The sequence below is a fragment of the Oncorhynchus kisutch genome, linkage group LG29 (genome assembly GCF_002021735.2).
Source record: "Oncorhynchus kisutch isolate 150728-3 linkage group LG29, Okis_V2, whole genome shotgun sequence".
NCBI lineage: Eukaryota > Metazoa > Chordata > Actinopteri > Salmoniformes > Salmonidae > Oncorhynchus > Oncorhynchus kisutch.
The window spans coordinates 28,877,613-28,894,913 of NC_034202.2; the positions used below are offsets into that span (position 1 = coordinate 28,877,613).

General features: G+C 42.7%; 1 protein-coding gene across 2 annotated transcripts in view; it reads right to left on the bottom strand.

Moving 5' to 3' along the window:
- The window catches only part of LOC109873865 (neurexin-2), a 274,209-nt gene that overhangs the window by 103,848 nt on the left and 153,060 nt on the right, over window positions 1-17,301 (bottom strand). Inside the window, exon 1 of one of the 2 annotated variants that reach the window (XM_031808788.1) lies at window positions 15,395-17,028. The exons of the other annotated variant lie outside the window; for it this stretch is intronic. Coding sequence (XP_031664648.1) covers window positions 15,395-15,716 — 322 coding nt within the window. The 5' untranslated portion in view covers window positions 15,717-17,028. Of the gene's footprint in view, window positions 1-15,394; window positions 17,029-17,301 lie in introns of those variants that run through there. 2 annotated transcript variants of the gene reach the window in all.

Genomic DNA, 17,301 nt, shown 5'->3' on the forward strand with positions numbered 1-17,301 from the left:
ACGCGGAAAGATTCTGCTCTCCAACCGTCTGGATGCCCTAATGGACGGAGCTGCCTACCTGTGTGCTGTGTAGGAGAACTGTGCTATCAGCTACTGTTTGTGTGTGTGTGACTTTTTGTGTCAGTGTGAAAATGGAACCGAAGGAGGCCTTGTGGACGTGTCTCCGACATGACTGTGGGCCTGCCATGTCCATGCCTGAAAAAAGTCATGGACATGGGGGTTCTGCTGTGACATCTACAACGCTGTGACCAAGAGGTTCACCCTGAAGGACAGACCAATGGACTTAATTTACAAGTAAGACATGCCTAAATGCATACTGTTGAATGAACATGAGAATAGAAAACATACCTTTGATGCATTTGATTTATCAAGATAGAATTTCCTTTTCAAAAGATGTTTAATGTTGATATGGAAATTTCGTTAGAAACATTTATTTTATAAGTGTGTGTAAATAATATTTAAATGTGTGTGTGTGTGTTTGCGTGCAGTGCATTGGAAGAATTGTAAATCCATTGTGAAAGGCTATGGAGTTTGCGTTGTAAACTATTTGGATGAAATGCATTTTAGTGCCGCCTATTGGTTGTAACTGTGGAAACTACATTAGTCTATGGCTGAGCTGAGTTGAGCAGTGTGTCATTTTGTCAGATGATATGAAATATTCTGCCATTGGAGGCTATCGTTTGTGTAGCTTGGCTACATTAGTATTTAGATTTGTTTCTTCTTTTTTTTTGTCAATTTGATTTAATAACCAATATCATTATGGTTGTTGGAGCTATCTGTTGTATGGAGAACTTGGGCTTTATCAAGGTTTATTTGGGAGTAAATCTGGCTTTGATAATAGCCAGTGCCTACCCAGCCACTGACCTCACCTCACGTCTCTGGGGTGGAGGGAAAAGTAGTTATGGCTTAGCCTTTCTCCTTTTACTCTCTTTCTTCTTCTCCCTTCTCTCTTTAGCCTCTCTAAAGCTTGGAGTGTGAGCTATGGCATGACTCACCCAGCAGTTTTAATAAACCCAGCCCACAAAGGATTAAACAACAAGCATTAGCCAGTTTTTAAGACACTGAAAACTCCCTAACAATTTACTTTAGGCTCCCAAACATTCAATCACTTCAGCTAAAATAGCATGCTTACAGTAACTACCCAAAAAAGTAGTGTCAAGTGGCATAAAGGAATTTGACTCTCACTTCATATGATGTCATTACATCTCCGTAGGGTATAGGCCCCCCAGATAAAGCTTTGTGGAGACTATCTCAGTCACCATATTCCATTTGTAACAGACTGAAAGTAGTTAGTCAAAGATATGTGAGCAGGATCTCGCAATTACACTAGAGATCAAAACATGTATTTGAATGACACGTAAGAGGCGGTAATACTACAAAGGTGCCGAATGGTATATTTCCCTTTATGCCGGGTATCGAGGAAATGAAAGAGTGTGTCAAACAAATGTGAAGGGTGATCTGAGCTGAACATTTTTTCTGGCACTGTGATGTATGGTGCTATTGAAGAGATAGAGACACTCCGAGAGATGGATGTATACACAGCATTATTTTTTAGAAGGCAATTGAGCTGGCATGCAAATTAATCTCTTCAACAGACTAGAACAGTGTCACTGATCACTGGCAAATCCTTTCAAGTCCTTCTCTGTTGTTTAGATCATTCATTCATATGCATTTGTACAAAAGCCCATTTTATGGCAAATAATGTCCTCATTCCTTTCTTTCATCTCAAGTGATCAGATGTTTAAAAAAATCTGCATCTTTATCGATCTCCTTGTTTAATTATTTATGTATGGACAAGGGACCTGTTCAGTCTAATACCGGTTCTCCAATACTCTATTTGCTTTCAGCAGCAGTGAGATTTAATTGTCTATAAAAGCATGGCAATATGACCACAACACAGATTATACCATGTGATTAATACAACCAATGTTCAGCTGATGTAGGCTCTTTTTGCCAGGTGTATAATTACAAAATGTGATCGTCACAGCTCTCACACATTCTGAGGTTGGAACAAGATCATCAACACGGCAAAGAGGGCCCATAAGCGAACAGCAATGTGGAACAAGAACAGTGTAAGAGCTTGTGATTAACCCTGGCTAACTATCCAATCTCCTGACTTTGGGGAAGTAGGTTCTGCAGTCTCACACAGCCATCTTCAACAGCTGTGTTGTATGGATGAATCATATCCACAAATGGTTTGGTTCTGCTCATCAACGTGTTGCTGTGACTCATTCTCCAAGATACAGAAAGGACTTTAAATGTTGGTTAAACATTTTGGGAGAGCTAGTCAAAACACAAAACCCATTTTACAAGAATACACTGTCTGCAGTTTATTAAAACAGGATTTAATTCAATATCATATCATCAGATCTTGAATCACTATTTGTTTTTCAATTGCACACAGCAGTTTGACAGCATGTACTGTATCCTCTCTCACGGTTCTGTATCGTGATGAGAATTTGAACAAAACTTAAATGGACACTTCAGGATTTTGGTAATGATGCTCTTTATCTACTTCCCCAGAGTGAGATTAACTTGTGGATACCATTTGTATGTAATGCTAGCAGATACCAATAGACTTCCAGTCATTGCGTTAGCATTGGTCCACAAAACTACCTCTAACTTCTTTCATACTGGACACAGAGACATAACATTTTTATCCACGAGTTCATTTGACTCCAGGGAAGTAGATGAATGGCCTCATTGCCAAAATCCCGAAGTATCCCTTTAAATGTACCATACTTATGATGTCATTTTATTGTCCCACAAAAAAAGGACGTAGGGGAGAGCCAAAGACTAAAGACTATGGTCTGACTGGGGCACACACCACTCTGCATCAGTCCATCATGACTCCATGTCTGTTGTAATGGAGGCATTCTGAGAGGCAGACGCGTTTCCTACCAAGCCCTTGTTTGATTGGAGTGTCTCTAGTGTCCCTTTGCAATCACGGACATTGCCTGATCTGTTTACTCTATTGTCTCAGATGAATCCTGGTCTTTCACAAAGAGGAGAAAAGTATATCTTTCGAGACAATAGGAGTAAGCAATGTATGGACAGTGGTGGTCGTGTCATAGACTACAGGCACATGTTCCAAACTGCAAGTATACTGCTTTCAGAAAGTATTCTTGTTCCACATTTCGTCATGATACGGCCTGAATTTAAATGGATTAAATCTAGATGTTTATTCACTGGCCTACTCACAATACCCCATAATGTCATTAGCGTTTTGTCCTGAATACTAAGTGTAAATGTGTGTTAGGGGCAAATCCAAAACAACACATTACTGAGTACCTTTCTACATATTTTCAAGCATAATGGTGGCTACATTATATGATGGGTATGCTTGTAATCGTTAAGGACTTGGGAGTTTCAGGAAAAAAGAACAGAATGGAGCTAAGCACAGGAAAAATCCTAGAGATAAAACCTGGTTCAGTCTACCTTCCACCAGACATTGGGAGATTAATTCACTTTCAGCAGGACAATAACCTAAAACACAAAGCAAAATCTACACTGGAGTTGCTTAATTAAGAAGACAGTGAATTTTCTTGAGTGGCCGAGTCCTGATGGGAAAGACCTGAAAATGATTGTCGCGCAATGATCAACAACCAATTTGACAGAGCTTGAAGTATTTTTAACAGAATAATGGACAAATATTGTACTCAACAGGTGTGGAAAGTTCTTAGAGACTTACCCAGAAAGACTCACAGCTGTAATCGCTGCCAAGGACGATTCTACAAGGTATTGACTCAAGGGTGTGAATACTTATGTAAATTAGATATTTATGTATATACTTTTCAAAATATTTGCTAAAAAGTCTAAAAACATGTTTCACTATGTCATTTTGGGGTATTGTGTGTATATTTGGGTGGGGGAAAAAGTCAAGGGGTATGAATACTTTCTGAAGGCACTGTATGTGAAGAGCAATGAGAAATACATGTATTTAATCAAGAAAAGTTATATTTATTCTATAATAATTTTATGCAAATGATACATAAACCCCATCTTAAACAGTTGAGTGGAAGAGGCAGACAGCCTTAGAACACAACTGTGTGTGTGTAAATGAATCACACTTGACACATGGACACCATAATGTAACTACTGGTTGTGCTGGCAGTGTGATCGTTTATCTGTGAAATAAACAGTTCTAGAGCATGTCTTTTAATAGAAACAGTAATAGTTTGATTAAAATTGCACAATAATTTGCTCGATCAGACTATTTACTAAAATAGTGATACTATTGATATCAATGGTGTCTTACATGGCTTCTAAGGACTTCAGAAATAATCACCCCCCCCCCCCCCACCGTGGTCGCTGCAGCAGTCACTAGTATTCACACAGGATATCAATCAATGCCCTGACATCTTTCATGAAATGAACTAGAGCAGGTAGAAGGGAAGCCCTTGATCAAAGAACTGCATGGTCTACAGGTTTTTCATTTTCAATCTCTCCCATCCCAAGCAAAGGATGATATCTCAACTAAAAGAATCATTTACATTATGGGAATTTACTTCCTTCTTATACTTTCATGCTTCTTTTTAAATGTATTATTTCAATGACCTCTTAGCCCCCCAGAACTACTGCACCTACCACTATGAGGAGAGTAGAAATCTTTGATGTTTGATTCTGTGTGAGTGAGTGTGTGTGAGTGAGTGAGTGAGTGAGTGAGTGAGTGAGTGAGTGTGTGTGATGAAAGGGGAGAGCTGTGAGGTGGGTGAGTTACTGACTATGCGAGTGTGTCCATACAAAAATTTTCCTTCACTAGAAGAATACTTGTTGAATGCTGAGCTATTCTTAACTCAGTCAGGGGAGAAAAAGTGTGGGTAACAGAACTGATGCAGAGGATCAGGGAAGACCAGGAAAGGTCCTTGTGTTCACACGACTGCAGTTAACACACAGCAACATTCACATCCACCCATATTAAGACAATAACAGCTACTGAAATATATGTATTTAAGGCACTTAAATCAGATTATGCCTTAGTGTTCTTTAATAATTGACCTACTATGAAGATTCTCTTCAGGTTTTTGGCATTTTTAGACCCCAGCAGTCCTGCTGTTGTATTCCTCCCGTCTGCTGTCCTGTGAAGATCTATAATCTACATCACCCTCAACTCTGTCCTGTGAAGATCTATAATCTACATCACCCTCAACTCTGTCCTGTGAAGATCTATAATCTACATCACCCTCAACTCTGTCCTGTGAAGATCTATAATCTACATCAACCTCAACTCTGTCCTGTGAAGATCTATAATCTACATCACCCTCAACTCTGTCCTGTGAAGATCTATAATCTACATCAACCTCAACTCTGTCCTGTGAAGATCTATAATCTACATCAACCTCAACTCTGTCCTGTGAAGATCTATAATCTACATCACCCTCAACTCTGTCCTGTGAAGATCTATAATCTACATCAACCTCAACTCTGTCCTGTGAAGATCTATAATCTACATCAACCTCAACTCTGTCCTGTGAAGATCTATAATCTACATCACCCTCAACTCTGTCCTGTGAAGATCTATAATCTACATCACCCTCAACTCTGTCCTGTGAAGATCTATAATCTACATCACCCTCAACTCTGTCCTGTGAAGATCTATAATCTACATCACCCTCAACTCTGTCCTGTGAAGATCTATAATCTACATCACCCTCAACTCTGTCCTGTGAAGATCTATAATCTACATCAACCTCAACTCTGTCCTGTGAAGATCTATAATCTACATCACCCTCAACTCTGTCCTGTGAAGATCTATAACCTACATCAACCTCAACTCTGTCCTTTGAAGATCTATAATCTACATCACGCTCAACTCTGTCCTGTGAAGATCTATAATCTACATCACGCTCAACTCTGTCCTGTGAAGATCTATAATCTACATCAACCTCAACTCTGTCCTTTGAAGATCTATCATCCACACCACCCTCAGTTTTCTTCTGTCTGGTGCCTCTGCATGATACCTCCCTACCGTTTTGTCCTTCAAAACAACCCCCAGGCCGTTTCATTTCAGAGAGAAGGTAACAACCCTCAACACTGCTGCCACTCATATCACAGACAGTTACAAAACAGCACCACGGTAACAACCGCTCACACCACAGACCGTAACAACCCAGCACCATGGTAACAACCACTCACACCACAGACAGTTACAAAACAGCACCACGGTAAAAACCGCTCACACCACAGACAGTTACAAAACAGCACCACGGTAACAACCGCTCACACCACAGACAGTTACAAAACAGCACCACGGTAACAACCGCTCACACCACAGACAGTTACAAAACAGCACCACGGTAACAACCGCTCACACTACAGACAGTTACAAAACAGCACCACGGTAACAACCGCTCACACCACAGACAGTTACAAAACAGAACCACGGTAACAACCGCTCACACCACAGACAGTTACAAAACAGCACCACGGTAACAACCGCTCACACCACAGACAGTTACAAAACAGCACCACGGTAACAACTGCTCTCACCACAGACAGTTACAAAATAGCACCACGGTAACAACCGCTCACACCACAGACAGTTACAAAACAGCACCACGGTAACAACCGCTCACACCACAGACAGTTACAAAACAGCACCATGGTAACAACCGCTCACACCACAGACAGTTACAAAACAGCACCACGGTAACAACCGCTCACACCACAGTTACAACCCAGCACCATGGTAACAACAACTCACACCACAGACAGTTACAAAACAGCACCACGGTAACAACCGCTCACACCACAGACAGTTACAAAACAGCACCACGGTAACAACCGCTCACACCACAGACAGTTACAAAACAGCACCACGGTAACAACCGCTCACACCACAGACAGTTACAACTCAGCACCATGGTAACAACCGCTCACACCACAGACAGTTACAACTCAGCACCATGGTAACAACCGCTCACACCACAGACAGTTACAACCCAGTACCATGGTAACAACCACTCACCCCACAGACAGTTACAACCCAGCACCATGGTAACAACCACTCACCCCACAGACAGTTACAACCCAGCACCATGGTAACAACCACTCACCCCACAGACAGTTACAACCCAGCACTAACATTGAAAATAATGACCAGTTCCTAGCAGATGTCCCCTGAAATGAAATTACAATCAGAAAGTGTTATCATCATAGCCTGTGTCACTAAGGGTGGAAGGTCTTACATCTATTATCATGAACATATTGGCATATGTCTTGGTCCATATGGCATCATGACAAAAAATATATATGATTGTAAAAATGAAACTTTTGAAAGCAGTGTTGTGCAATTCATCAGCTGAAATCACTTGAATAGTACCACCTATCTCACTCAGTCACTACTGTAACTGTCCTCATAATGGAGGCACAGGAAAATGGTTTATCTGTGATTTAATTAAACCTACATACTGAGATGTCAACAAATTCATGTGAATGAAGGATTAATCAACGAGGAGCTATGTGTCCTATGGAACTGATGAACGACGAGGAAGGAGTCAAACTGACCTTCCACAGAGTTGCATTATTTTCCAGAGAATGCATAGAGCCTTGAGTTGATTATCCTTTTATACCATGGCTATAATTGAACACATTTGCCGGTAGAAATGTGTTCAACATCCACTGTCTGAAGTAGCTAGGAGATTTACTAGCTAGTTACTTTAGTTGCCACGGTAACCCAACAAACAGACTTGCTAGTTTAGCTAACCAAACCATCAGTCCTAGCTTTGTCACGCCCTGACCATAGTTTGCTTTGTATGTTTCTATGTTTTGTTTGGTCAGGGTGTGATCTGAGTGGGCATTCTATGTTGGATGTCTTGTTTGTCTGTTTCTGTGTTTGGACCTGATATGGTTCTCAATCAGAGGCAGGTGTTAGTCATTGTCTCTGATTGGGAGCCATATTTAGGTAGCCTGTTTGGTGTTGGGTTTTGTGGGTGGTTGTCTCCTGTGTCAGTGTTTGTACCACACGGGACTGTTTCGGGTTTTCACGTTTCTTGTTTTGTAGTTTATTCATGTATAGTTTCATTATTAAAGTACCATGAATTATAACCACGCTGCATTTTGGTCCGCCTCTCCTTCCCAGGAAGAATCCCGTTACAAGCTTGCCATTATGAAAACCACATTCAATAATGTTTTAAATTAGACTTTTTCTTTCAAAAGCAACTAAAACATAGAACATGTAAGAATGAATGATAGCCATTGAATTGTACCGTGCTCCAGGGTGCCCCTTCAAGCCAATCAGGAACAAATATTCAACAATGCCATGGTAGTCCTTATAAGTTGTCATGAGGACACAATGAAGGAACACTCTGCATCATAGTTATAGAATGACACTAAAACACTGACACTTTATTTGAAGTGTTGTCTATGGCACATTATACAATGGCATTGTTGAATACTCATTTCTGATTGGCTTGAAAGGCATTCTAGAGCATGCATTATTTCTCTATAACGCACGTTATTCATGGATTGCACGTTTCATCACAATAATGTTTTGAATGTTCGTTTTAGGACTGATGCCCAGCTGAGCATTTTTATTTTTAATTTATTTCTCCTTTATTTAATTGCGACCTGGCCAAGATAAAGCAAAGCAGTTCGACACATATAACTACACAGAGTTACACATGGAGTAAAACAAACACACAGTCAATAATACAGTAGAAAAATAAGTCTATATACAATGTGAGCAAATGAGGTGAGATAAGGGAGGTAAAGGCAAAAAAAAATGGCCATGGTGGCGAAGTAAATACAATATAGCAAGTAAAACACTGGAATGGTAGATTTGCAGTGGAAGAATGTGCAAAGTAGAGATAGAAATAATGGGGTGCAAAGGAGCAAAATAAATAAATACAGTAGGGGGAGAGGTAGCTGTTTGGGATAAATTATAGATGGGCTATGTACAGGTGCAGTAATCTGTGAGCTGCTCTGACAGCTGGTGCTTAAAGCTAGTGAGGGAGATAAGTGTTTTCAGTTTCAGAGATTTTTGTAGTTCGTTCCAGTCATTGGCCGCAGAGAACAGGAAGGAGAGGCGGCCAAAGGAAGAATCGGTTTTGGAGGTGACCAAAGAGATATACCTGCTGGAGCACGTGCTACAGGTGAGTGATGCTATGGTGACCAGCGAGCTGAGATAAGGGGGGACTTTACCTAGCAGGGTCTTGTAGATGACCTGGAGCCAGTGGGTTTGGCGACGTGTATGAAGCGAGGGCCAGCCAATGAGAGTGTACAGGTCGCAGTGGTGGGTAGTATATGGGGTGACAAAACAGATGGCACTGTGATAGACTGCATCCAATTTAATGAGTAGGGTACTGGAGGCTATTTTGTAAATGACATCGCCGAAGTCGAGGATCGGTAGGATGGTCAGTTTTACAAGCGTATGTTTGACAGCATGAGTGAAGGATGCTTTGTTGCAATAGTAAGCCAATTCTAGATTTTACTTTGGATTGGAGATGTTTGATGTGAGTTTGGAAGGAGAGTTTACAGTCTAACCAGACACCTAGGTATTTGTAGTTGTCCACATATTCTAAGTCAGAACTGTCCAGAGTAGTGATGTTGGATGGGCGGGCAGATGCAGGCAGCGATCGGTTGAAGAGCATGCATTTAGTTTTACTTGTATTTAAGAGCAATTGGAGGCCACAGAAGGAGAGCTGTATGGCATTGAAGCTCGTCTGGAGGTCTGTTAACACAGTGTCCAAGGAAGGGCCAGAAGTATACAGAATGGCGTCTGCGTAGAGGTGGATCAGAGAATCACCAGCAGCAAGAGCGACATCATTGATGTATACAGAGAAGAGAGTCGGTCCAAGAATTTAACCCTGTGGCACCCCCATAGAGACTGCCAGAGGCCCGGACAACAGGCCCTCCGATTTGACACACTGAACTCTATCAGAGAAGTAGTTGGTGAACCAGGTGAGGCAATCATTTGAGAAACCAAGGCGAGTCTGCCGATGAGGATGTGGTGATTGACAGAGTCAAAAGCCTTGGCCAGGTCAATGAACACAACTGCACAGTATTGTTTCTTATCGATGGCGGTTAACATATCGTTTAGGACCTTGAGCGTGGCTGAGGTGCACCCATGACCAGCTCTGAAACCAGATTGCATAGCGGAGAAGGTGCGGTGGGATTCAAAATGGTCGGTAATCTGTTTGTTGACTTGGCTTTCGAAGACCTTAGAAAGGCAGGGTAGGATAGATATAGGTCTGTAGCAGTTTGGGTCAAGAGTGTCCCCCCCCTTTGAAGAGGAGGATGACCGCAGCTGATTTCCAATCTTTGGGAATCTCAGACGACACGGAAGAGAGGTTGAACAGGCTAGTAATAGGGGTTGCAACAATTTTGGCAGATAATTTAAGAAAGAGAGGGTCCAGATTGTCTGATTTGTAGGGGTCCAGATTTTGCAGCTCTTTCAGAACATCAGCTGACTGGATTTGGGAGAAGGAGAAATGGGGAAGGCTTGGGCGAGTTGCTGTGGGGGGTGCAGTGCTGTTGAACAGGGTAGGGGTAGCCAGGTGGAAAGCATGGCCAGCCGTAGAAAAATGCTTATTGAAATTCTCAATTTTTGTGTATGATAGTGTTACCTATCCTCAGTGCAGTGGGCAGCTGGGAGGAGGTGCATTGTACTCAAAGCAGTCTCAATAGGTGCTGATGAAGATTTTATCTGAAGTGCATTACTGTGGCTTGGACACACGATGACATTTCAAAAGGAGGCAAATAATTAGTAGGACAAGCTTGTGTCATCATTGTAATGTTGCCAGATTGACTTTAGATGCAGTATAATTTTAGCTAGCTCCCATAGAGTATATCAGATGACAATTAAGAGACCAGGAAACCAATCAGAGTCAAGGACTGGAACTGAGTGCCCTACTGTAAAGAAAGGATAATGGGGATGATAGAAGTATTCATGAATCTATCTACTGCACTTACAGAGAATAATGTTAACATGCCTTATCACACTTACTTTAAATGATTTAGAAACCTAGATGCACATATGCATCTTTCATAGAGCTAGAATAGAACGTACTGTACTGTATGTACAGATAATGGGCATCCCAAAACAATTATACTATTTAGTTTGTCCTAAGCCATAATTAATAGTGTAAGTTGGATCGTCAGTAATCAGTCTACCTCAGGAGCAGCTGTAATTGTTCCAAAATTGAAATCTATAAAAATGTCTAATTATTGCAAAACCATATTTTTTAAAGGGATCTGTCTATAGTAAGTATAAATTCAATCATTTGCTAATGAGAAGACCTTTGGTACAGATCTGCTATCTTAATTTGATCGCTCTGTTTTCGCAGAGAATTTTACAGTGCAGCAGGGATATGCACATTGTAGTGTATTCAAGGTTTAAAAAGACTTCTAAAGTTTGTAATTTCGCCTTTAAAAAGTCAGACTTGATTTGCCCGAACAGAAAACTGGAAATACTAACTTGTTGTGTACATGAGTTTTAAAAAATCTTCTAATGTTTGTCATTTCCACTTTGAAAATGCAAGACTTGAGTTGCACAAAGGAAAACCCCTACAAAAATGTCCATTAATTATAATGGACATAATAATAATTCCACATAATAATTCACATTTCATGTTGCTGCAGGATTATTTTCCTGCTGTGAGAAAAAGGGTCAAATTAAGATAGCAGATCTGTATTTTTGGTTCTTGCCGTTCACTGCCCTAGGCTCCCTTAGTGAGAGAGAAAAGGAGTACTACCAGGCAACGTAATCACTGAGGGGGAGTGTTCCAGTGTTGCATTTCAACAGAAAGTGCTCTAACATTTTAAATGGGTAAGAACAACTTATAAAATTAAAGAATTTCAGTGGAATGCCCCCAGGGCCCAAGAGAAGTGTGTAAACAGAAACCACCCATTGGCCAAATCAAGTAAAGGTGGTACTGTAGCTGCAATGGTTCTGTCCACTCAACACTCACATCAGTAGACCTAGATAACCCATCATCAACGACTAGTAAAGGGAGAGGGGAGCTGTGAATGTGACAGTCTACCTGGGCTATTTGGTTAATGTAGTCCCTGAGCACCCAACTAATTGCTGTTACATCAAAGAGTTGTGGTAGCAGAGGAGGCTGGTGGGGGACGCTATAGGAGGACAGGCTCATTGTAATGGTTGGAATCGAATCAATGCAACTGAGTCAAAAAAAAGTTGTTTCCATGTGTTTGATGTATTTGGTACGATTCCATTCCAGCCATTACAATGAGCCTGTCCTCCTATAGCTCATCCCTCCAGCCTCCTCTGTGTGGTAGCTACTCCTCTGACTTGCTAACCGTGATTGGACAGGCATGGAAAGCAATCATCAACATGCATGAGCGCGGGCCTGGCTGAACAAACAGGGACAGGCATGGGCTAATGCGCTCGTCAAACAGCAGGCTTTCATCTGTGCATTGAGCATTGAGTATTAGGGGGTTGAGAGGCACCTCTCTACATAGTAATGGGGGGGAGCACCGGACTCACACAAGTCTGGAGAAGATACTTCTGAGTAACAGGCACGAGGCACTAAAGCCATGCTGGAAAAAAGGTAACAAGGACACATCAACAATGTTACTTAAGGACAGATGGCCAGACAGAGGTGTGGAGCAGAGAGAGGACGTGACCTGCATCCAGATTGCCTTGATGCTTGACAACAACGCTGGAGGGTCAATGCTTTCACATCCTGGAAAAGCCTCAAAAGTCTGCATGTTTTGTATTGACAGTATCTACAGATGCAGGATCTTAATTTGATCACGCTTTTGTTGCTGAGAATTATCCTGCACACTGGAAATACTAACCTGTTGTGTATTTGACTTTTTAAAAAGCTTCTAAAGTTTGTCATTTCCACTTTGAAATATAAGACTTGAGTTGCACATAGGAAAATGTATCAACCACAAAAAAGTCAATTAATTATAATTCACATAATAATTCACATGTTCTGTTGCTGCAGGATTATTTTCCTGCTGTAGCAATCTGGCGCAAATTAAGATGCTACTGCCTATTTACAGTACCTTTTGTTAGAGGGCTTCAGGGGAATGCATTTCGCACCTGTCAATATCCACTACGGTTCCACAAGTAAAGTGGCATTTCCTGTCACATGGTTCATAGTGTTAGTGTTCTTGTTGTTTGACAAAAACACACTAACCCTACTGCTGCCCACCCAGCCAGACTCACATCATTAGTTAGGTAGGTGTGTGTTAGTGAGTGAGAGAAAGAAAGAAAAAGACAATTAGAGAGTGAGTATTGTTTCTTGATCTGAGAGGATGAATCCCAGGTAAAATTGTACCCCACTCCATTCCCCTCTCTTCCCTTCCGTTCCTCGCCCTAACCACACACAGTGATGCCCACGAGCTAAATACAGTATAGAGCACTTGAATTTGGAATAAAACAGCGAGGAGCAGTGAGAGTTGAAGCCACATGTAGAAGGACACAGAGAGCTCCGGGAAGTCCCTAATCATATAGTATTCAGACCTATGCAGAGGTTATCAGCTATTGCTTTGCTTTGATTCAACCTTTTTTTTATTAGTAGGCTCTATTTTATTGAACCGGTGTCGTAGTATCGCTCTGTAAAAGGCAAGCTGCTGTATAGTGGGATTGTGACAGATATGGCTGTAATTCATCATATGTTCAGCTCTCAACTCTCCAACCTGCTATTGCAAGATAAGGGCACTTGAACATGCATTAGATGGTTTCTAATAGGAGATGAATGGGAGTCTTACATTTTACCAGACACTCTTATCCAGAGCCACCTATAGTAGTGAGTGCATACTTTTCCATACTGGTGGGAATTGAACCCACAACTCAGACATTGCAAGCACCACGCTCTACCAACTGAGCCACATGGGGTATAGATGTCAGAAGGTGGAAGCTGGATAAAGATATATAACAGTGAGCAGTGTTCTCAGAGACAGCTGTTTTGTTGGTTCGATTATAGTACAGAGACACATTTGGAATTTGGATGGAGGACAAGTCAATACTTAACCTCCCCCGCTGAGAGAGGATCAATAGTGAATTCATCTCGACTAATCTTAACTAAGCAAGTCAGCGCATGGATCGCAGCTTGTTTTCTGTCTTAGCATGAATCAACATGACAATATATCCAGCAGAATAATCACATCAGAAGAAAGAATGGATTTTGTAATTTGACTAGTTTAGGATATTTTGCAAGGCTTATCCCATGGCTTACTGAATGAACACTATGGTAATAAGAACATTTTGAGAAGATTCTGTGCAATGGCTTTGTTCTGTGCATATCCCATTCAAAATACATTGTGAGGGACACAATCCCCATAAAGGTGCAGTGAATCCACAGTGTTATATGTGTAAGCACAGATCTCTGAAGGACCATGGACTAATGGGGGTGATAATTCCACCCTTTACATTGGTATGTACTCCTAGTCCATACAGAATACACAGAGGGTTTTATAGCATCAAAAACTACTGACTGACTAAACAGCATGGGCTATTGGGCTATTCTCTGGATGCGGTAGGCAGTCAGCACCATGGGAAAAGGGCAACCAAGAGTGATGAGCACATGAAAGAGTTCAGCGATGCAGAGAGGCTACGTCTGGTCCACACACAGGCACAGTTAATGAGGGTTCCATCACACAACGTCACATCACCCACCGTCCTCACAAACACCACAGCCCTGGTCCTGTCAGTTTCACTGTCCTCACAAACACCACAGCCCTGGTCCTGTCAGTTTCACTGTCCTCACAAACACCACAGCCCTGGTCCTGTCAGTTTCACTGTCCTCACAAACACCACAGCCTTGCCAGCAACTGCCTACCCAAACCAACCCATACTACTAAACCAACCCATACCACTAAACCATACCACTAAACCAACCCATACCACTGAATCATATCACTAAACCAACCCATACCACTAAACCATACCACTAAACCAACCCATACCACTAAACCATACCACTAAACCAACCCATACCGCTAAACCAAGCCATACTGCTAAACCAAGCCATACCACTAAACCAACCCATACCACTAAACCAACTCATACCGCCAAACCAACCCATACCACGAAACCAACACATACCACTAAACCAACACATACTACAAAACCAACCCATACCGCTAAACCAACCCATACCACTAAACCAACACATACCACTAAACCAACACATACCACTAAACCAACACATACCACTAAACCAACAGATACTACTAAACCAACCCATACCGCTAAACCAACCCATACCACTAAACCAACACATACTACTAAACCAACACATATAACTGAGTAGAATAAGTACCAAGAGGGCCTTCGGTTACAGCACCAAAGTAAAGACAAGTCAGCCTGTGTTATTGGCCAACAACCTCTACTACAACTTAAGCCAAACCAACTCCTCCACTAACTGTGTGTACATGGACCAGACTCAAGAGACACCAGTGTAAAGAGTGTAAGAGCCCTTACCATGGCCTCCTCGGGTGAGGAAAGGCATCCTGTTAATGGCGATGGGCACTGTGCCATGCTTATTGTGGAAATGGTGGACATGGTGCGTGGTGCTTAGACTGGAAGACACGCGGGCCGTCCCTGCCTGGGTGGGGAGTGCAGCCAGCAGGGAAAATAACAAGACCAGCCTCCACCAACACCCCAGGCCTAGGCCTGTCCAGCCTGAACCCTGGCCCAGCCCAGGGCCCCCTGCTGGGAGTCTGCTCCCCACCACCATCACCTCCAGATGGGCACAGGAGCCCCCCAGGGCCTCCCCCAGTCCCACCCCACGAAGACAGGACATCTCAGCGGGCCGGCAAGCCTGTCACCTCCATAATCCTGGGGACCGGGTAATGTTAAGTTGGAGGATAGGACCAGATCTCTCCTTAGTTATGGCTGGGGGAAAACAACTTCTGACCACGCAGGTTTTCCAGGATGTGAAACAAAGACAAAATCCAGTTATTGTCTCTTATCATGAAATCCCAGTGAGAATCCTATTTTTGTTTGTTCAAAACATGTTGAGATATCTAGAGATGTTTGTTGGACTGAGGACTAAATACCTTAGAGTGGTGTGCAATCATCCTGAGATAAAGTCTTTAAAAAGTCAGCATCCAGGCACCAAAATGGATATCAAAAGTATTTAGTTGACACAATGCTAAATCCACGAGTAATTTAGAACCATACATTTCAATTATGATATTGAAGTATAACAAAGCAGAGGGGGCTTCAGGTGCCAGTATCACTGGGAGGAGGCTCTTCTCTCCCTCCCACAGGTAGGGCTGGAGGACAGTGGAGAGACTACTACCCCCTAAGATGAAAGCCCCTACACTGCAGAGAAGCAGATAAGACACCTCCCCACGGGAAACAGGATGATTTCATTAAGGAGGAAAAAAGATCCAAGCTGATGGAGGGACATGCAGAATCCAGCGCTATCGTTTCCCTTTAGCCGGAGGAGAGTGAGGGAGGAAGGGAGGGAGGGAGGGAAGATATCTGCAGCGGCGAGGTAAAAGAGAAAAATCCTGAAGATAAATAAATAAATATTCCAGCGACTCCTCACACGCTCACACAGACGCACCAAACCTCTTTGAATGGTCACTTCTGTTTTGGTAACAACCCCACTATAACCCACTAGATGAGGGACAGCAGTGAGTGGTCCAGAAGCAGCATCCTTGCCCCTCTCACCCTCCTCCTACTGCCCAGTCTCACGCAGTGAAGACTACTGCTGCATTCCCTTCCCTCACTACTGCTGCATTCCCTTCCCTCTCCTGCTTTTTTCTCCAAATCTATTTGCGTCCTGACGATGTTCAACCGGACAATTCCATGCGTCTGGATGTGGATGATGGCAGTAAAGTCCCTCCTGCGGAGACAGTGTGGATGACTGAGAAGACGTTGACTCTGGCTGCTGTCACTGTGAAATTAATGCTAATTAAAACTGGAGCAGTGGCTTGAGCATCGACTCCCTGAATGCTGGTTGGCTGAAATCCCAGGACAGCCTGGACTCCATACACACATCGAAAATAACAGTCACTGGTCACTACGGTCTCACCGACGAGGAAGCACAGCACAGCACTCTTCTGAAGCATAGTCAGAGACTGTGATAGAGCGAGGCACAGCGTGTGCCGGTGTGTGTGTGCAAGCGAGAGAGAGAGAGAGAAGCAGAGAGAGCAGCAGAGAAGAGAACGAAAGAGAGAGAGACAAAGACGGGGGTGGGTTAGAGAGAGGAGAGAGCATCTACAAGAGAGAGAGAGAGAGGAGAGAGAGAGGGGGGGGAGAGAGCAAAGAGAGTGCGGAGAGAGAAAAGAGGAGAGGGGAGTGAAGTAGGGTGAGAGAGAGAGAGAGGAGAGAGAGAGAGAGGGGATGAGAGCAGAAAGGAGGGAGAGAGAAAAGAA